Source organism: Nylanderia fulva, unplaced genomic scaffold, assembly GCF_048542155.1.
Source record: "Nylanderia fulva isolate GAGA-0341 unplaced genomic scaffold, ASM4854215v1 Scaffold13, whole genome shotgun sequence".
In the NCBI taxonomy this organism is placed as follows: domain Eukaryota; kingdom Metazoa; phylum Arthropoda; class Insecta; order Hymenoptera; family Formicidae; genus Nylanderia; species Nylanderia fulva.
This window is the reverse complement of record NW_028189518.1, coordinates 4,961,600-4,983,522: the sequence shown is the minus strand read 5'-3', so window position 1 is coordinate 4,983,522 and position 21,923 is coordinate 4,961,600. Positions and strand designations below refer to the sequence as shown.

The window sequence follows — 21,923 nt, the reverse complement described above, 5'->3', positions numbered from 1 at the left end:
TTTTTTATTCAATATTATTTACCTAATCACGACATTAACAAGGTAGACGTAAAAGTTATTTATGAAAGAAATTTTTTACGCTAAATTAATTATTAATAGTTACCTGCAGGTTGGCATTAAGCGCATCACCGTACATAGTAGGACTGTGCGTTAGAGTTGGACTCTTCGATGGAACGCCCCTAGATATTGACAGAGAAAAATATGTTAATAATATTCGAAATTCAGCCATGCGTATTTCCTGAAACAAAACGCGTATGTGTTTTTTTTTAAATTTGTGTCAATGTTAAAACGGATTCGAGAAAGAGAGGGGAATTAAAGTAGGCTGTATATTGTGACCATGTGTTTGTGCATGTATTGAAGTCGTAGATATGTAGACGTATAAAGACAAAAGGAGAAAGATAGAGAGATAGAGAAAGAGATAGAGAAATAGAGAAGATGTAAAGTAGAAGAGAAGAGAGACAAAGAGAATTATATAAATATGAAAAATGTATACATATAAATATATATCAAAAAGAGATATTAAAAAAGAGCGAAAAAAGAGTTCAAAAAACTCTTACCTATTTACACAGTGCCTCTTACAGTTTGCCCTCCAGTATCGGTTCATTGGTGATTGAGTGAGATTAGATAAAAATTGCGAAAAGTGTATAAAAAAGCGCTCCCGTTTCGAAACTTTATAAATGACATTATATCAATTTGTGTCGATTTCTTTTCTTCTTTTATTTTTAATATAACATTACATCAGTTTCGAAACAAATATACTTATAAACGGTCACTAGGTTACCTGTGCTTACCTTTCACTTGTGTTATTTTGTAAAATCGTGTAATACATACTTGATTTAATTAAATGACCATTGACCAATGGTTTTTCTTTTGACATTTGGTAAAAAGAACACTTTTTTCATAGTATTCTTTATAAGAAATACCATCAAATAACCGGACAAATGTATCCAGTTTTAATATACATCGTCAGAGATCTTGTTCCGAGAGAAAAATGCATGCGAAGAAAAAGATAAGAAAAAAATTTTCCTGTGACCGTTTATCAAGTTATATGAAGCGCTAAATAGATAGAAAAGAGATTGTAAAAATAGAGATAGAAGAAGGAAGAGTTTTGAATAGAAAGAGAGAGAGAGAGAGAGAGAAAGAGAGAGAAAGAGAGAGAGAGAGAAAGAGAGAGAAGTTAAGAGATTTTTTGAATAAGAATAGATAAAATTTTAAAAAGTATTAAAGTTGAACAATAAATATATTTAAAGAATTATAATTATTAAATATTACTGAGATTATATATTGAGTCCCATATAATACCTGTGATACAAGACGAGTCGCTCGATGAAGATTGAAGAATTCCACTCGAGGAATATAGTTGTATAACGCACAGTATACACAATTTACACATGCGCAAATAGCTCTGACACATAGTCACTCAGATCAAGAACCATTCGCTCATTGCGGAAGCAAGATAATGTAAGATGCTTAAAATCTATACTGCAAATCTCAACTTTATTTGTTTTATTTTTTAATAATTAATAATCAATTATTGAAACATTTTATACATAACATAAGAATATTTTGTTTGATAGAGAACTTTTTTGAGTTTCTAACTTTAATTATTATTATAATTTGCTTTTGTCCAAAAAAATCTTACTCACATATATCTATTTTTAAATGTAATTACAATTAACCATTATATGAAAGACGCCTCTTAAGATAGTTATAACAAATTATATGCTAAAATTGAAAAATTTTTAGGCGTGCATCTAACAAACGTTAGCATATAATTCTAAGACATTTATTAGTTGAGAATTGCATCGATTTGCAAAGAAACTCGCATCGATAAAAATTGAAGAAACAAAACTTTGCCAGGGGATGCTATTACGACACTCTGTGGAAATCGATCAAAAATAAGAAGAATGAAGAACATAAGAGACTACAAACGTCTATTAACGTCATGGCAATTCTAGGCAAAAGAAGAGAAAAGTAATTCTCTGCTATTATGAGAGGACGGAACAAAGACGGAAACGGAAGAGCAAAACTTCAACACAAAAGAACGCTTGCCCGCACAAACACACACCACTTTCACACGAGAGATTACAAACAGCATCACATTAAGCATCATACGTTTATAAGCAGTGTTTTCAAACTAGGCGGGACAGTTTTAGAGGGCTTCATCGGGAAATGAATGTCAAGGATCCATGGTAATTCATGCAAGGCTAATTAGTACATTAGAGATCCCGCATCTCTGACCAATCGTCCTGATGCTGGTGTTCTACAGGACCGTGCAGGATTCAAGCTATCACGAAGTGCAAGAATTTTTAAGCTACAATACTAATCATGTATACGGGAATATCCTATAAACCGTGACCGTCATTTGCAAAAGTGCACAAGATTTTTATAGGAAATAGAGTAAAATATTTTTTTTTATTATAATATATTTGATCAAATTAAAATTGATTTTTCGTTAGCACAAATGTTTGGCCGAATATCTTTTTTCTGCTTCTAAATTTTCAACTTTAACTTACAATTAGCTATATAAATAAAATCTTTTTATCCGTTCTCAAACTCAACTCTATAAAACTTACAAAGTTTTTCTGTCTATAATCTCTATACCGCTAAATGTCAATCTGCAAAAAACTGTTGAGTTTAATAATTCTCGAATAATTCGAGACAAAAAAAATTTAGATACTTTTTATTTAAAGTTAACTATAATTTTATATATATATATATATATATATATATATATATAAATTTTAGATCACACCATGTACACACATATATATTAATGCTTAAACATATAGCAAACTTTTTAGCTTTAGTTAATCTTACAAATCTCAATTTCACAGAAAATTTGATTTTCATGTATCAGCACATATAATATGTATAGTATATATATAGTAATAATTATAATTAAATAAATAAACTAGATAAATTTAAAAAAAAAAATTAAAAACCTAAAAAAAGAAAATATAAGTTATATATACAATTTTACCTTATATTTTTTTGCATTTAAACAACTGCTTATATTATTAAGAAATATGTGTTCGTGTGTGTAATCGAAAATCAAGTTAACATTGCACACTTTTAACAAATAAACGGGCAAGGTAATAATGGTATGAAACTAGTCCAATTTTTTAAGGAATCGGTCTTTAAAGGCGCTTGAGGCAGGCATAATGCGGAAATCATTTCCAGAGGGATTGGATAAACTGCATAGAGCTACTTCCTGCTGCCTTAATGCCTAATATAATTAAGTATTTATCAATATTATTTTTAATATCAATACTATTTCCAATATAATTTATAATATAATTCAAAAATAAAAAAAAAATTTTATTACAAAGATGAAAGAGACATTGATATTTTATAGCAAATGATTTTTATACAATCTAACTGATCCAAAAAATATATATTTAATTATCACATCTATAATTGCAGCTGTTAGCATCATAATAGATAATTTAGAGTGAAGATCTCATTTAAGAAATTGTTCTGATGCATGAAGCATTTATAATTAGAATACTACAATTTAAGTTATTAGAAAGGTTGAAGAAAAAATATGAATATTAAATTAAATTAAAACGTATCTATTTTTATAAATTATAAAATATATATAATATTAAGCAAATTATATATATGTATTATAACAAAACATTTTATAAAATGTAAATTTTTTAAAAAATATTGTTTGTATATTCTAGTCTCTATTTCATTATATAACACGTTGAAACTTTTTTATTTAGTTTATATAGCAAGGATGATGCGATGGAATAGATTTACTATTTCAAAGATTTTTTAAGAATTTTTTTACAATTTTTTGTGATTGTTTTATGCTTCAAGATATAAACATAAAACATCATAACAGCTGCAATCATGCACAATTTTCTAGTAAGTGTGCACAAGACTTTTAAAGGCAGCAGGTAGGAAAGCCCATTTAGCGGTTCAATTTGTAGACAACGACCAAGCGAAAACGTCCCGGTCGCCGCGTTCATAAAAAAGTACCGCGGTAAGGTCAACGTCGCGCCAGCCAGCCAGCAGAATTCTAAAAAGTGGTAGTGCTTACTGTGCGGAGAGGTGGGGTGGAGTGGGTGATGGGGTTGGGTCATATTTCCTGGGGCGGCCGCGGGACAGATGCCGCCGCTTTACGAACTCGGCGTCGTCCACCATCCAGAATGACCCGAAGTCGTCCTCATAGCGCACAAAACACTTGTGCAATGATAGATTGGTGCGGATCGCGTTCTGTATACACAGACAAGACCACCAAGAAATAGAGAAAAAGAGAGTAAAAAAGACAAGGTTTCTGGTTTTTTGCAGTTGATTGCGCGTACATTTTCGCTTTTCTTTTTTTTTTTTTCTTAATTTGCGCTCGGCCCCCATCGCCATTCACTACTCTTCGTAACAGAGAGGAGCCTCACATATGCGCGTGCCCCAGTTATCGCTTGCCGTCATGCTCAGACGGACTCTGGATGCACCAATTAACCCCGGCGCGTCTTTCGCACCGACAACTCCATCGCTCTATCATGTTGCCGGGGACACATCATGAATGATCTCGAAACGTCGACTTTTAGAAAGAACAAACAGCAGCACAGATTCGCAAAGAAGGGATGGATAAATCAAAGAAAATAAAACAGAGACGTAGTAATAAATATGTAGTAAGGCGGCTTATTCTCTCACTACCTGACAAAGTGCAACACTGCGGTTCTCACTCTGTTCCGGGCAATTCTGCTTCCGGGCTTCCGGGCTTTCGAGACTAGACTTGGGCCAGATAGACTTGGCCCTGCCGTTCTCGATCGGGTTAGTCGCTGCAAAGCTCACATGCTCGTTATGAAAGCACATACGACGTACTACTGATTGCCCCGTTCTTCAAGAACGAGATTAGCATTTTTCAACTCTCTTCCTATCTTTTTTTCTTTTTTCCCCCTTTCATCTGTTGCAGCTCTTTCATCGGCGACGCACTCTCACGCACATCCACGCACCCATCAGACTGCCGACTATACCATCACATGACGACGGGCAAGTAAGAAGTTCACACACACGCGGGTTCAAACACAGTGATAGTTTCTCGAGTATTAATCGAAATGTGTGTAAACGTTAGATAGAGATTTATTTATATAAATATAAATATATTTTCCATCTATCATTAATCGATTGAAACAAAATTCCGAGATGTGATAAGCATATTAATGTCATAATATAAACTGTGACGTTTCGGTCTAAAAATAATTTTGCAGTGACTGATAGCTATTTATTGAAACAAGATACCTCGAGAAACTGAATTTATTAGCAGCAAACAGACAGACGACATAAGCGATGTATACTAAAGATTGTTATGGCGTTTAGGTGTATAAAAAGGTTTATACACACACAGATCAATACGTATGAATGCGCACGTATCAAGTACAAACAGGTACAGTATATACTATGAAGAGAAATGTAAAACAGGGAACACACGACGTAGAATATCGTGAGAAGGCGATTAAATATATCTTATGATTAAAAAAGAGAAAGAGAGAGAGAAATGCACAGGAGAGCGTGCGTGTATGTGCGTATACATACATATGAAGGCCATAAACGCACTGAAATGTGCGTTTGCCTTTAAATCGCATATGGAAATATATATATAATATATAAAACAGATATAATATTAAAAATACATATATAAATATATAAAAAGAGCTATATGTATATAAGATAGAATATTAAATATTCTTAATGTATATATAAACATGTGTATATAAATATTGATATAAAAATATGTAAAAAGTATGTAAAAAGTTATATAAATATGATATAAAATTGTAGAAAAATGGGGGGGGGGGCAGTATAAGGGGCGGGGGAATGACGATACGACTATAAATATAAGAAGAGTAAAAGCGAATAAGTGAATATATATATGTATATATATAAGTATATATAAAAAGGCAGAAAGAGAGAAAGAGAAAGAAATATAGACATATAAAAGGGAGATAGTGAAATCGTAAGGAAGTTTGTGATCTGAAAGAAACTATTGCTCCGACATCTCAAGGGAAGGAAAAAGGGTGGAGGTTTCAGTCCGTCGGTCTCTCCGAAGGTGATAAGAAATATTGGTGTAAAAGACAGAGAGATATAGTAAAAGAGAGAGAATAAAGAGAGTAAAAAGCGCGGTTGTAATTATATTTTTTTCTGATCGATGGAGCATGGGGATGGGCAACGTACCCGGTCGTGCTGCAAGCGCGCTGTGGCCGTCTCTTGTAAAACTCCACTTCGTCCACCGTCCATACGGCCCCTTTCACGTTTTCGACTCGCATGAAACATTTGTGGAGAGACAGGTTGTGTCGCACTGCGTTCTATACAAAATAATACACAGACTAAATAAGCAACGCAAAAAACGAACGAAGCCAACTCAATCACGGCCCCGGTAGTCGGCGGAGGAAAGAGGAGATATAAGGATCACGGCTGTTGGATCATGGAGCGCGTATGCATGTATGATGGCTTTGTGTTACGCAGGCGATGGAGAGTCCTCGACATCTCGGATGACGATGACCGGCCACGCTGATGAGGCAAGGATGGATGATGATCGTGAGACCGAGACGCGAAGTAGAGTCGCTAAGTGAGAACGTGCGATATTGTGCATATGTCGTATGATTTGTCAAGGTGCCAACGAGCAGCGTTGCGAACGATCTCGTCGAGTGCTCAAACATGAAATACTTTATGGGAGTATGTGATATGTGATGGATTTTTCATCAAAATATGTCTTATCATATTTTCTATTAGTATCTTAAATTAATATCCGTGCATAAACATATTAACTGTTATATACTTTTGCTCCATATATACATATATTTATATGAATTTGTATTATATAATATATTTTTCTTTTTTTCAGAAACTTTTTTTATATGGCGAAATAAATGCTTTTATAATATTGCAAATTGATAATTTTAATGATGAATAAAATTTTTGCGTTACTTGTAAAATATCAATATAAAAGATATAATAGCATTTGTTAACAAGGAACTAGTAAAATTTATTTATCCAAAGGAATATTGTGTAAAATATAATAAGAAATTTTATTTTTATCCGATAGATTTTAGCTTTGCAGTTTTATAATATATATTTTGATCTATTATATATTCTACATTTTATATTATCTTATTTTTAATTGCGATTAAAATTTTAGATAATAATTGAGTTGAGTGAAATTTAAAATAATCTATTCAACAACGCTGTTCTTAAGAGCTCATAACAACCATCTTTGAGAGTGTCAGAAATACGTCCAGGATATATTTATAAACAGACAATTTTGTATAAATAAACTATATAAATATCTTTATATATTTAACAAATAATATTTATTAGACAAAAAATACTTTTTTAAAAATATACGTTTCTATTTTGCTCATAAGATGTTTTCATTGTTCAAAGATAATATTTCAATTTTTAATTTTTGTAATATAAAAATTTTTAATATAATATAGGTTTCTCATTTTATTTTCAAAGATGGATGCAATGGTCACTCAGCAACCCTTGAGAATGTAAGCAAAGCTGCCACCTTAAGTTTAGATTTGTATGGCAAGAAATGCTGCTATATCGGTCTTACTTTTCTCCGGAATAGCATTAGCTCTTTCCAAAAATAATATTGTGCAACTTAATAAATATTCGCGACATTCTAAGAAAAATTCTTTCGCAGGACGTATATAAAATAGAAGCGCTAAGCAAATAAAAATATAATACAAATTAATACAAATTAATGTATAAACGATAAGTATAAAATAAGCACTGCATATCACTACATAAGTAATAGTATTGTGTAATACTATTGCGTTTTATCTATCTATAAATGCTATTATTCAAAAGCATTACTAGTTTTATTATTTCAGAAAACTCGGGGGCAAGTATTTTTTTAGGTGGCAGCTAACGAGAACGGAAATCCGCAATGCGTGTGACATATATATAAAATAATAATACAATAAATACAGAAAGTCTAATCAACTGATAATCAATAATAACTATAACGCGATATCTGTTGACAATAATAACAATGACGACGATGGTGATGATGATGGCAATGATGATGATGAGCACTGTTAGTACAGAAGGAAATTGGCAATAAGATCGCGACGTCGAAGCCCGCAAGAGGATATAACGAACCAAAATGATTAATCGAAAGAGATACGATTTGTGGCATTCCTTTATATATCGTTAATGCACAGCTAATCATCTAAATCTAGGGGCAACGACAACAATTATTCATGCCGCAGGGCCGAATAAAATTCAACGGGGCTGCACTCGCTGACGTATAGCCGCCAAGACATCGTCATCAGCGTGTAAATCTCGCTGCAGATTCTGCTCTGCTCGCCGCCTGGTAAACCTGTTTTTATGCGTCTTTATGTCTTCATGTACACATAACCATGCGAGGCGAAGCGTCATGGCAAACGTCAATTACTTTCACGCGCACTCGCACACACGCAAAGAAAAACGCACTCGCGCAAACATTCTTGCCAACAAGCGGATTGTCACGTCGGCTTAAAAATCAATCACGAACCATCGGCACATTATATTCCATTGTTTTTTGAAATGTTATGTACAAACTGTGATATGGAATTTTAATTATTGGTCGTTTATAGTTGGTAATTTTATTTTTGTCAATTCGTTTAGGATTAAATGATCATTATTCGTTATCATTATAATTATTTTCAAAATGCATTTTTTCCAGGTTGCATTAACAGCAAAATTTACTTTTAAAAATGAAATAAATTAATATATACGTTTATAAAAATATATATTATTATTGCAATAATTATCTATAAAAACTTTTTGATAATAAATTCTATTTACACTATTATAATTTAAATTTTTAGCCGACTTTTAATTTAGGTGCATTACTGTTATTCTGATATGCGATGGTATCGAGTGATCTGTGAACGAAAAAAAATAGAGAAGAATATAATGATAGATGGCTCATAAATGATTCGTAATATGTCATATTTCACATGTTACCAGTTCTTCTTCCTATTTAAGAAAGTAACACAACTATTATCTATTACCAGCTGCTCTGCCCGGCACGTCACTTAGCCTGTTAATTCAAATCAATACATATATATAATTATACGAGATTTTCATACCCTTTCTAGTTAAGCGCATTCAACTTAACCTGATCGTAAATGCAAATCATTTTAATCTTGCGACTCCCTTTGCACAAGAAGATTCACATTAAATGCATCCAGTTAAAGAAGAATTATTTCCATTTTGTCGCTATTAAAGATAGCCGTGATTTTCTTTTAATGGAAAATATTAAAACTGCTATAAGAAAATTAATTCTTTACCGAGATATTTTGCATCTTGTATAAATAAATAATTATAAATAACTATAATGCGTAAAATTAAAATCATGATGAATTTGAATCTCTTGATTATTAAATTAAAAGTTAATTTTCCTTTCATTTTCTTTCATTTTATGACGATTGTAATTAAATTATTATTTAAAATTATAAGATATACCTTCCACGTTGCTGCGTTGCGCCGGAAGTAGCAGAATGTATTTTGGAACCAGTTGTAAATTTCGTTGAGCGTCAGTTGCTTCTCGGGAGATTCAATGATAGACTATATGAAAAGAGCAACATTAGAATTATATCAACTTCTTTGATTTACTTCTAAGACAAATTTCACAATCAAGGAATTAAAAAAATAAAATTAAAAATAAGAATTTCTTGTGTAAGCAATATTGCTTTTCTTTCTTCCATAAAATTTTCTTTCGCTTCTGCATAGTGATGTTACATAATAATTCGAAAAAATATTCTAATTCTCTAATAAAATATAATAACTCGAATTAATAAATAATAGAATACAAATTTTATCGCATTTAGATAATTAAGAAATAATGATATAATTAAGAAGTATAATTTTTAGCATAAAAGATTATTATAAATTATAATAATATTTAATGTAACGCTTATAATAAAAAAATGGAAATTAATTCTTAATATATTTAAGAAGTTACTAAAGTAATGATAATAATACGATGCATTTATTTCATGTTGTGAGAGGAAATCCAGCATATAATTCCAGTAATGTTAATACAACGCGATGGGAAAATGTGATATCTGCAGGATCCTTTGATAATTTTATTAGCCACTCACCTGCCGAATTAAGGATGCATACGTGAACGGTGGTCTGACGTCTGCATTCTTGTAGAATTCCCTATTTCGCTGAATTTCTGAAACCGGACGCAATAAATTTCATTTACCTTATATTATTAAAAATTCTGGTAGGAGAGAACTAATATTCTTATCATTGATCAAAAGTAATTATATCGTAATTATTTTTTGCGCAAAAAGGTTGAAACAATGAAATCACAACAAACAAGCAAACATTGTGCTGGTCATATGAAATTACCATATGATAAAAATCTTGCCTTTAAATGCTGAATGAACTGTATATATCATGTATGTTTTGCATTAAATTATTTTTCTGATTACAATTTTAAACCTTTTTAGCAACGAATTTTTAAAGAAAATATAAAATACAAATAATAAATCAAATCAATTAAAAATTGTACGTAAAGAATGCTGATGGTAATAGAAAGAACAGAAATAAGATATTTTTAAAATAATAATATGATTTTTAGAATTGTGAAAAAAAATCTATAAATGCATGCTTTTGCAAGAAAAAAATTGTACTTGATGTCGGAAAGAGACAATCCAATCCAAATTAAAGTTTTCATAATTTTTAATATGCAACAATTGTTAATTGAGTATATATTATAAATAATTTCTATTTTCCTATTAAGGTTGTATTAATAATAAAATTTGTGTGCATATATTTGCAATGAATTGACATGGCTTAAACATGGATTGTCTCTTTTTCGCGTGAAAGAAAAAGCAAATGATAGACTTAGAAAATGATAAACTATGATTAATCAATTTATCCAGTCCCAAGTATTTCCATGGGATTTTGGAATATTCGTAATCTCAATTATCTTAGGAATTATCAGCAAAATTACAAATGATAAATGCGGTGCTACAAAGATGTGTGAAGATGAAGATAAGGAGGGAGGTGAGATCTCATGCAGGGTGCACACATCCTTTCACAAGAAAATCTTTAAGCCACAAAAGGGAGCGTGGAAAGTAGGTTGACAGTACCTTGTTGGACGTCAAGGCCAGCACGCTCCAGCATGTAGGGCAGCCCTACACGGTGGGGAGGGCAGGCAGCACAAGAAATAAGGAAACAACAAAAGCATCGATAAGAAAGAGGTTCGAGCTGGCGGATGTAAGAATTTTTTTTCATCTTATATTATTTTTCTCATCGCATATAAAATTCCTTGTATCTCTCTCTACACCCTATGCTCGTCCTACACCGCCAACAAGGTGTCGAATAATGTCGCATCACGTGACACAGTCGCTACCATAAGTAATCTGTGCGTGTGGTACAATTTACGACAGGAAGAGGCACGAGACCAAGAGAGGACCGTAAAGAGCACTTGCTACAGGATCGGTATTATTTTTCTTATTTCGTCGGAGTGAGAATAAATCTGCGACGAACCTCGAAATGCCAAAAGTAAATAATTTATGCAATTAACTTTATTATAGATTGAGAAAATCTTATACATTTTTCATAAACTTTTATTGTTTATCACGAACAAGAAATATTTTCCATATATATTCGTATTCTTTTTATTTTTCATGCTTTCTTCGATTTAATAATATTTATTAATCATTTATGTGTATGTTTAAATGTCATATCATCTCTGTTTGCTAAATACGTTTATAATAATTTAATAAGAGTTTGATTAGAAATGAGAAATTTTTCATGGTATTTCGAAGCTCGCATCACTCCGAGTATGATCTTGTATTATCGTTACCTTCGTTAATATCTAATCCAGATCTATCGACGGATACTCTGCGCCTTACAATGCCCTCGTCATACAGTCCTACGAATAGTATTCAATTTCTGAATTGTCATTTCTTTCGTTTCACCTTTCTTTGAGACGATATTAATCCACTTCCAAGGTCTTATTGTATGCATCTCAAATTAAAGCTATACGTTCGGAAAATGGTTATATCAAAAATATTTTAACTAAAAATTATTTACAGTATATTATCACGACTTTGGTACATGATATATGTATATCTATGAATAAATGAAATATGAACCATTATATTAAAAAATCGCAAAGGGATATCAATCAATAACATAAATTTATCTGACAGAAAATTCTAACAATAGTGTTATATAATATATTTGTCTCTTTCTATATATATATATATATATATATATATATATTATATAGCTGAATTTAAAAGTTTGATTAATAAAATATTAGAGAAAGTCAATATTTCCAAATTCGTGTACTTTTCTTCTAAAAGATTTATTACTAATAAGCGGCCAACATGGAATGTATATTATACATTATGCATTAATATTTAATATTTAAGTTATATATTTGAGCTATACTAGTTATATATTTATGCAAATATAAATATAAATTTTGTCTTCAATAATACTAATTTGTAATCAACCATTTTCTTCGAAACAGGTAAAACGGAAGAGCTTTTGTAAAATTAATTTTGATATAACAGAATTGATGCTGGTACGCGAAATATGCGATTCTGATTCCTCTATTAATTCGAATTATTCGAAGACGCTATTTCTATAATCTCACCTCTTAGATGACATCATTGAAGAATAAAAGATGGAAAGACGATCTTACCTCCTGCTAAAGAAAGAGCTGATTTATCGCTGATTCGCCGTCTAATTGGACCAGCCATGCTCGGCATGCTGCCGGGCATATTGGGCATCGGCGGTAAACCGGCCATATTAGGTATGGTCGGAAGTGGCGGTATCGGTCCACCACCAGCCGACGGGGGTAGTTGACCCCCACCAGGTGACCTCACAGCGGACACCAGAGCGGACATGGACACCGGAGACACCTGAGAGACCCCGAAGTTAGGTGGCGGTTGACTCATCAGCGCGGTAGAAAAATTCAGCTTTGGTAAATTCGAGCCCGTCTGAAACAAAGTTTATAAAATAGAAAACAAAATTAAAGGGCAACAATAATGTAAGTAGGTATAAACAGCGTATGAGAGTTTAATCGGTGTGACGGATATCGAATAGGTATCTTCTCGGTACTATAATAAGTTACGAGTTGCAGATAATTTGTTCAATGTATTGAATTAAGAATAATACTAGGTTAAAAAAATTAGATATCAAGAAATAGATAAGGTAAGAGAATCGAAAATATATTTGATTGATCGATTAAAAATAATATAAATGAGAAATAACAAAAAATAATTTCTCCTTTTATAGGCCTAGAGAGAAGTACGTATTTATTTAATATACAAAAATGAAAGAAATAGAGAAGAAATAAAATCTTTAATTATATTATATATGTTTGTGTATATAACAGAGTTATTCCTGCAGAGGTAATAGTTTTCATAAACTTGAAAAAATAGTAGTCTTATTAAAAAGCTTTGAACGCGAGATCTTATATAATATATAATCATAAGAAAAATATATATTTAAAATATTTTTTTTCCACGATAATATTTAATGCAGCCAAAGCGTTATGTAATGTAAAAAATGCGAATATCTTATTATATTTCACAATGGTCTGCAAACTTTACGATGTATATGAACTATACGCGCAATCCGATCTTCGTAGCGCTATCACTCACACAGCCGCGTTAAAATAATTAAACCGTCGGTCGTCGGGCGTTGTCGCTGGCGGAGGGCTAATGCGATATTGGTATTCTCCGACTGCCCAACTTGTTAGGGGTTTTAATTAAGGCGATATAAAATCACCGCGGCTCCGATGAATTATTAATGCAAACTTTATGTATAAATTAGCACTCGACTCGGCGGCGCGTTAAAACTGAAACTCGCGTTGTTGTTAGCGGGCCGCGAGGAGATCGTAAAATCTTCCAACGAGCTGGTCTGTCGTGAAAATTCGACTTTACGATCTTGTAGTGGTGCCACAGCGGGGAAAGTTTACGCGTCGCTCTCGGATGGTTTTTCCGGATTCGACTTTCAATATCCATTCTAAAGCGTACTCTTAAGTATATTATAATTGCGGCTTAAAATGGAAACTTTCTGTTGTTTCAAATATCATAATATTACACAATTGATTTTTTCATTCGCGATAAAACGAATAACAAAATTATTACAGCTTTCAATAACAATTAATTTATTCATAAAAATTTTGTGCAAAAAGTCTGTAGAAATGTATAACAAGTATTTACAAATTGTTACATTAATAAATTAAGTTTTATATTGTTATTAATAATAATATTCGAAATGAAATCGCATCAATTTGTCGATTAATTTCGAGATGCAATCATAAGTTAAAGATGATCATTGAATATTTAAAGTAAAATGTGTATTATTTTCATTTTAAATTTCTTTTGTAAAAAATTAGATTGCAAAAAATTTGCATTATAATTATTATCATTATGCATTTTTTCATTTAGTGCAATAAATAATTATAAATGGCAAAGTGCATTAAATTATGAATATAAAATTATAATGCAGTAAAGAAACCTTACCGATGATTCGGATGATTTTGGTGGTTCCGGAGAAGCCATCTGTTTCGCCATATGCAGATGATGCATCATAGCGTTCAGTCGATCTCGTTCTTTTTGCAATTGAATTTCTAGCTGTGATACTACTTGCATCTGGACCCTAGCTTGCGCTGTCGATCGGTCATCCAACGTGTGTTCTGTATTTAAGTGTCTGCAATATTTCACGATCAATTATATATCTTAGTATTCAATACATTGCACTTTTTAATTGCTAAATAACAGAATATTACATAAATACTATAAGAAAGAACTAACAAAGCAGGTATAATGCAAGTAAAATGTTTATAATATTTAACATCGTGATCATATATCGATCCTTCTGTTAAATTAGATCAAATGACACGATAAAAAGACATGCACGACCGCGATAAAACCAGAAATAAAACTGAATTAAAATAAATTAATCATATGAAGTGGCATTACACATTTATATTTCCTATAAATTTTATTTTAAGTTATATAATATTTTAGCGTAATCTATTTCCTATCTCGTGCCGTGTACTTAATAAAAATTCGTGTATCGATTTGAAAATTATAATCTTTAACACGATTTATAATTTTGGGTTCTCATTGAAAATTATATGATATTCTTGTAACAGTTTATGCGTATCGATGAAATCACGGAAAAGCAATGAAGATATAGCCACACAATTATCTTGCAAGAGCTGCGAATAAACTCTTCCGTCAGAAGAAAGCCACGAAAAATCCCGGACACGTAACGCTTTCGTTCTCCAACCACGGGGACCCGTTCTTTCACCGCCCCAGGAGACGGCAGGACAGAAAATTAAGCTTCGCCGCGTCATAGGAACAGGGATGGGGGTGCCAACACCGCCAACAAGATTCCGTATTTAAGAATTTCCGTAATCCTTCTTCGTCGTCGAAACGGCTGTATCGAGGGTGAGGAGAATGGTGAGGAGTGGGTTGGTCGGTTAAGAACGAAGATGCGGGAAGGTCGAGGGAGCTTGAACGGACGAATTGGCGGGAGGAGGAGGGCAGAAAGGGATTAGACTGAGGGGCATAACGATGCGGTCGAATGTCGTGAATATTAATGAGACAAAGGTAATTAGCGTTTTTTTTTTTAAGTAACGGCTTGTTTGAGGGAGTTTGCGCCGACGAACTACGTGATTACGAAAGATCCCTCCCGGCGAGACGGAGCTTGCGGTTGTGGCTCGAAGCCGATGGGCGAAAGCGTCTGATGTCAATGAGATACGCTGACACGAGCGATTTTTCTACACTTCCTTTGCCTCATCTTTTCCAATTTAATTGCTGACTTTATTCCCATTTCTTCAGCCTTTCATACTCGAAGCACTGAGCTTCTTCCGCGCATTTATCTACTTACTTGGAAACAGTTTCCCGCCTGCTAAAATATATCGTACCATGGACGACAAGTCTGACTTTTATGTAACACGAATAATAAATGTTTTCGTTTCGATTGATTTAAATCACTTAAAGATAAATTACTTAATTCTTCGTAATATTAATAAAAAATGTTAATATTGCGCTGGTAAAGATTTGCATCAGATGTACGAGCAAAATAATCGCACGACGATATGTGATTTTTAAATGTCGGAAACACAATTGACGCATATAAACAAATTAGATTGCAAAACTCACTTAAGGAATGCTTGATAGTCTTCACAAATTACTTCACAGCCTGGCCACTTGCAAACTCCATGGCCATAGAGGGGATGAACTTTATCGTTGCAGGAGGCGTCCAGCGGCTTCTCATCCATCGGCGTTGTACCATTTACCTCGGATCGCCGGCTTGAAACTATCGAATTCAGAATGCCTGCGATAGTTCGGCAAACGAACGTCGCATTCACAAAAGTAAAACATATAAGCAAGGAGAAATTGGAATAGAAAAACGAGCGCGAGATCGAGACAAACAGAGAGGCATGAGACTATATGTTTTACCGTTTAATCCGGAGTTGGACTTCGGCACGTTGGAATTCTGATGGGATTCCGGAGTATCCGACGGCTCTGATTTGATCGGCCATGATGATAGATTATCGCTTGGTGGCAAACCTGCTTAAAATTTAAGAAAATAATTATTTGAAAAACTGATTGAGTAAAGAGATTAGGCAAATGATTTTTATTGTAGTTTATGCGGACATATTTTTATCGTCAAATTTTTATAATTAGTTTAATAAGAAAACCATTTCTTAGAAATATATATAAATATATTTTATATATATAATACATAACATTCTCTCTCAGATTATGTCTTGATTTAAACAACGCTGTATAATAGATATTGAAATTTATAACATGAAATGATATTCGGCGCGTATCTCGAAATAATCACGTGTGAAGCAAACATGTGTGCGGACGAAAGACGAAGCTACGCGCCAGATGAGGAGGCATATGAGGAATATAATAAGAATAACAGGGGACGAGACATGCGAGGTGGAAGAGCAATGAGACTGAAGGAGGTAGATAGTTAGATATCCGAGAGATGAAGAAAACAGAAATGGGATACAGCAATTAAGTGGACCAACGGATACAGAGTCAAGGATGGTCGGCAAGTTTGTTTCACACGTGAACTATCGAATTCGAAGCAACCGTATATTACAGCTGCTATTTCAAATGGTCCTTCCTACATTTTACTTATGTGTATATACATGTATATATACACGTGTTAGAAAGAAAAACATCGTCGAAGCGAGTACCGACGTAATCGAAACACTTCTACGTGAAAAGCTTTGCCCAGGGTGAAATGGAAAGCAAGAAAGGGAGACAGTGAGAATGTGGAAGCAAAAGAGAGGAAGAACTGAGAGGTACCAAGACAAAAGAGAAGGAATAGATGCGTATGTAGGCTCAAAAGGGTTTGATAGAACAAGTGGATCGTTTTAGTTTAAACCAAGGAGATGCCTCCAACATCAGAGCTTACCTTCGTCTTTGCACACGTGCTGCCGATCACACGTGACTCCCACGGTAGCGTGTTATACGTCGCTGCAAATACATGCGTGTGTTTTGTTGTGACACGTGACCGATCGTCTTTGTGATGTTTACGCGAATTCTCCTATGTTTGTATGATGCATCCGTGTTAGAATGTAAAAGCGTGACAACGATACGCGATAGCTAAAAATATGCGTTTGCATAATCCCTTCATTTACGAACGTGAGCATGTGTTAATAGAAAACATCGCCTTCCTCATGATTGATTGTGAAATATACCATACATACATACTGACGCTGAGTGTATGTGCAAGACATTGAAACAATTGTATCAGTAAGTATAATCTTTAACAAAGTTGTTTATATTTTTGTAATGTGCGGATATATTCAATTAATAAAAAAAATTTTTTTTTTAAATCTTAATCAATTTTTTAGAATAAGTAATTCCTTGTATTTCATATATAGAAAATTTTATGCACCATAAAGATTTGTAAGATGGGATTTTATAAATTTATAAATTATTTTACTTTATTTTTTAGCTCTAAATATTTCATATATTATCGCCTTATAATTTTATTTAACATAGCTATTGATTAAGATTTAATATAAAACAATAATTGAATTATCATATATAATATTACGAAAATTCTATTATTTATTTTCTGAGGAATATAATTTTTTAATATAATTACAGACAGTTTTATTGTAATCATGAATATATCGCATATATTTGCAATATTCGCTATCAATATCTGTTAACAACATTTAAATCTATTTGATACTAAATACTATATTAGATCTTTAATAGAGCATTTTGTGATTTCAGTGTATAAATACCTGAAGAAGGATTATGGCCTTGAAGACTTAGTCCTTGTTGCAACAGATATTGCCTCTGTGTTATCTGTAATTGCTGTATCAGCTGCTGCTGCTGAATCGCTAATTGTTGAAGAGGTGCCGATGCCTTTTTCTTGTCTGCCGTTTGCAATAAATGCGTCTGCTGAAATAAATTCAGTTGCAACTGTTCCTGCAGTTGTTGCATCGCTTGCTCCAACTGTTTTTTATTGAGTTCCGCAAGTTGATGTTGATGCTGAAATAAAACAAATGTCGCCTTGTTTAAACATAGGTTTGTTCTTTATTGCTATTAAATCGGTAATTATATTTTTATTACCGATTTAATAGCAATAAATATATTTATATTTTATAAGTATTAATTACATTTTATATAAATTTCTCATAGAATATTTTTTTAAATTAAACGATCGAAACAATTAATTATGAATCAAACAGTATCGTCGGTGGTTTATTATTAAACGTCAGGGAAGTGAACAATTCATTCCTGTCAAATTAGTTGGCCGGAATAAAAAGGAAAAGAAAAAGGGCGAAGGCGGCACTTGCGTCTTGGAATGATGAATAAATCACGGGCGTAGATAATTCGCAGCACCAAGGGGGCAAAAAGATAGAGGGCAGTTGATGGGCACCTCGAAGACAAACAATGAGACACAACGACTGATGGCGATGCTTAATTGCTTACCTCATCCTCTAGACTAACCCCCTCTGCCTATTTCATTTCTCGGTCTCTCGTGTACGCCTCGAGGATATTTTAAAACAAACTTCGAGGTATATACATGCTCTTTATCATATTACTAAACTGTACGATTAATGAGTGCAAACACGTTCTCATTGATAAGCATCTTCCGTGTTCATGTTAAATAACATATGATCTTTTTATATCTCATATTTGTTTGTCATTATGTCGTGCATCTTTTTCGTAATTCTAAATTTGGATACTGAGGATAGTAAAAAATTTCCAAGCAAAGTTTTAATTTGTAAACTATAATTTAAACTTTTATTTATTGTTATTAATTTGTGTAAATATTAATGTCATGGTTTTATTATTTCATCTTTCGAAAATGATTGAGCCAAATATATATATCCGATATGAAGTTCGACACACTTCTTCTTCGAAGAATCATTTCTGCTGTAATAAACTACACGTTGCTATATGAAAAATATTTGTTGTCGGGTGCGTAGGTATTTTTGAAAAAGAATATCAGAGTGCTTATTGGATCGTAGGCGCCAAGATAACACCGCAGCTAGATAGCAAAAGTGGTTCGTGCGACGTGTATTGTTATTGTAACGATATAGAAGGGACTACTTGTTTACACAGACCGAGTATCAACCCTCTCGCTACAGCATTGAAGTTCCCAGCAGTTCTGTCGGCTACGAATTGCGCGTACACCGAAATTCAAAACCTCTTTTAAGATTAGTTTCCTCACAAAAGTATCTTATGTTTCCATTTCGTTTATTCAATCAGGAATTTAATTTAAAATTTGTCATCAAGTTACAGGCATAACAGTTGTGCTATAAAATGCATTATGTTCTCCAACTAGATATAAATATGTCGATATATATTTGTATAAAAACTATCAAAATACTTTGCTAAAAATTTATGCCTCTGTATCTGTCAAATAAATAACTTTGTAAAATAATACGTGTAAAAATTAAAAATTTCACTTACGTTTTTTAAAGAAGAGAAGTAGCCAAAACGTTCCTGGTTAGATGCATGATCGGAAGATGAATCCTGCAATTAAGCAATATTTGAATAAAGCAATCTAAATATGAAAATGGAAGATGCAAAAATAGAATGTAAAAGCTTTGTAAACTCCAAAATTATATGACAAATGTTAATTTTTAAGCTTTTGAAGAACAGATTGATCTATTATGTATCTAATAACATTCGACAACATTTAACAGCAATGTTTTACAATCTGAAGATATTATCACAGTACGCATTATAATAAAATAAAATTATAAATAATAATTGTTTCATAAAAAATATAACATGGAAATATATTTAGCATATATTCATCAAGATGTTTATCATCGATACCTTATCTGAAGTTCAAAAAATAATAAAAAGAAATAAATAATCACAATATATATCTTGCTGAATGTTCATAATTACATAAATAAAATATACTTATAAAGTATGTATAACGTGAAGGTATTAATAATAAAAGATAATAAAAGATTCTGACCTGATGATGCTGTTGTTGCTGTTGTTGCATATACAATGTGTGCTGCTGCATAAAGGATTGCAACTGCGTAGGACTGAGTATGTGTTGTTGCAGCAGCTGTTGCATCTGATGGAGACCGCTCGCCGAGCTGAGCATCATCTGCGAGGGAGTCTGCGACGGCGGTGCCCCTGGCGGGCCACCGGGTGGCGGACCCTGGGAAGGATTCGGCGGTGAACTCCTCTGTGGAGCTTGCGGACTCTGATGCGGACTAGGTTGGGGTCCTGGCGCCCCCGAGCTGGGCTGTTGCGACTGCTGCGTAATGATCGGCTGCTTTTGCTGGGTCATGGGTGCTGCTGTCACTGTGTGTCCGGCGGGACTGAGCTTCCCATTGCTTTGGTACCCGATACTAAGATCCTGCTGCTGCTGCTGCTGCTGCTGCTGATCAGCAGCCCCGTTGCCGCCGGTCTCCGCAATGTTACCCCTGCCGGAGTCACGATTGCGTGTCGTAGACAGGCGATCCCTGTCGCGACAGTCGCGGTCTCGCGACGAGAAGACGCTGTCGCGCGTTTGTTGTTGCTGCTGTTTCAGGGCTGCAAACAGCGAGGTAGCCTGAAAGACGAAAATGGAGATCGAAAGTTCGATCAAAGGCTGTTGCGAACTGCCTCGTGGAAGAATCATACTTTTTTGATAAAACGTTCGCCAAGAAGTTACATTTTCAACATCGAGATTTGAATTGGTATTTACGTAGCGACAAATTTGAAGATAAGGAACGAGGGTTAAATGAGAAAGATACCACGACACAGAATAGCAAGGGAGTTAAGAGCAGCTTCGGGCGGAATATTCATGATATAAATGCCATGTAATGTACATGCGTTAAACTTCTACCGTATTTTGAACAATATTGATCTTATCTAATGGTATTCGTGCGGGCCAGCTCTCGGCTGCTCCGTCATCATTGGCTGGCTCGAAGGAAAACTCGCTGTTGTCTGAATGACGTCGGCTCGAGTCTCCTCGGCTGTTTACACAGCGGGATTTGTTTTATTAAGTTCTATCATCAAGCAGATTGTCGAGTGTAAAGGCGGAATCGAGCACTCAGCTTCTCTTCCGCTCACTTCTTGCTGCGAGAGAACGATCGAGGGTCGAAACTTTCGAGCGCGTTCCAAATGTCTCGATAAGTTCTTCATTATTATTGTATTATTGTATGATAAAGTGGGACGATATTAGAGACACGATGTTTTAAAAAAAAGTTATTACCCTTTGTTATCTTAATCAAATTTATCATTATAGAAATAACGTGGAATTACAAACTTTCGATTCCGACAGGTTTACGCAATAATTGATAAATTTTGTAATTTACAGGTAATAACTCTGGATGTGTATATTGTAAGTATTGTTCTTCAAATTCTCTGTAAGTATTCTTTACATTCTCTGTATGAAGACATACATTCTCTTATGTTGTTAAAACT

At 33.4% G+C, this 21,923-nt stretch overlaps 1 protein-coding gene across 1 annotated transcript in view; it reads right to left on the bottom strand.

Annotated features, from left to right (window-relative positions):
• FoxP (forkhead box transcription factor P) overlaps positions 1 to 21,923 on the bottom strand; it is a 272,069-nt gene that overhangs the window by 7,346 nt on the left and 242,800 nt on the right. Inside the window, 12 exon segments of the mRNA XM_085479832.1 lie at positions 104 to 179; positions 6,184 to 6,314; positions 9,469 to 9,570; positions 10,107 to 10,183; positions 11,828 to 11,896; positions 12,677 to 12,974; positions 14,508 to 14,694; positions 16,158 to 16,332; positions 16,458 to 16,568; positions 18,278 to 18,527; positions 19,959 to 20,021; positions 20,479 to 21,066. Coding sequence (XP_085335958.1) covers positions 104 to 179; positions 6,184 to 6,314; positions 9,469 to 9,570; positions 10,107 to 10,183; positions 11,828 to 11,896; positions 12,677 to 12,974; positions 14,508 to 14,694; positions 16,158 to 16,332; positions 16,458 to 16,568; positions 18,278 to 18,527; positions 19,959 to 20,021; positions 20,479 to 21,066 — 2,127 coding nt within the window.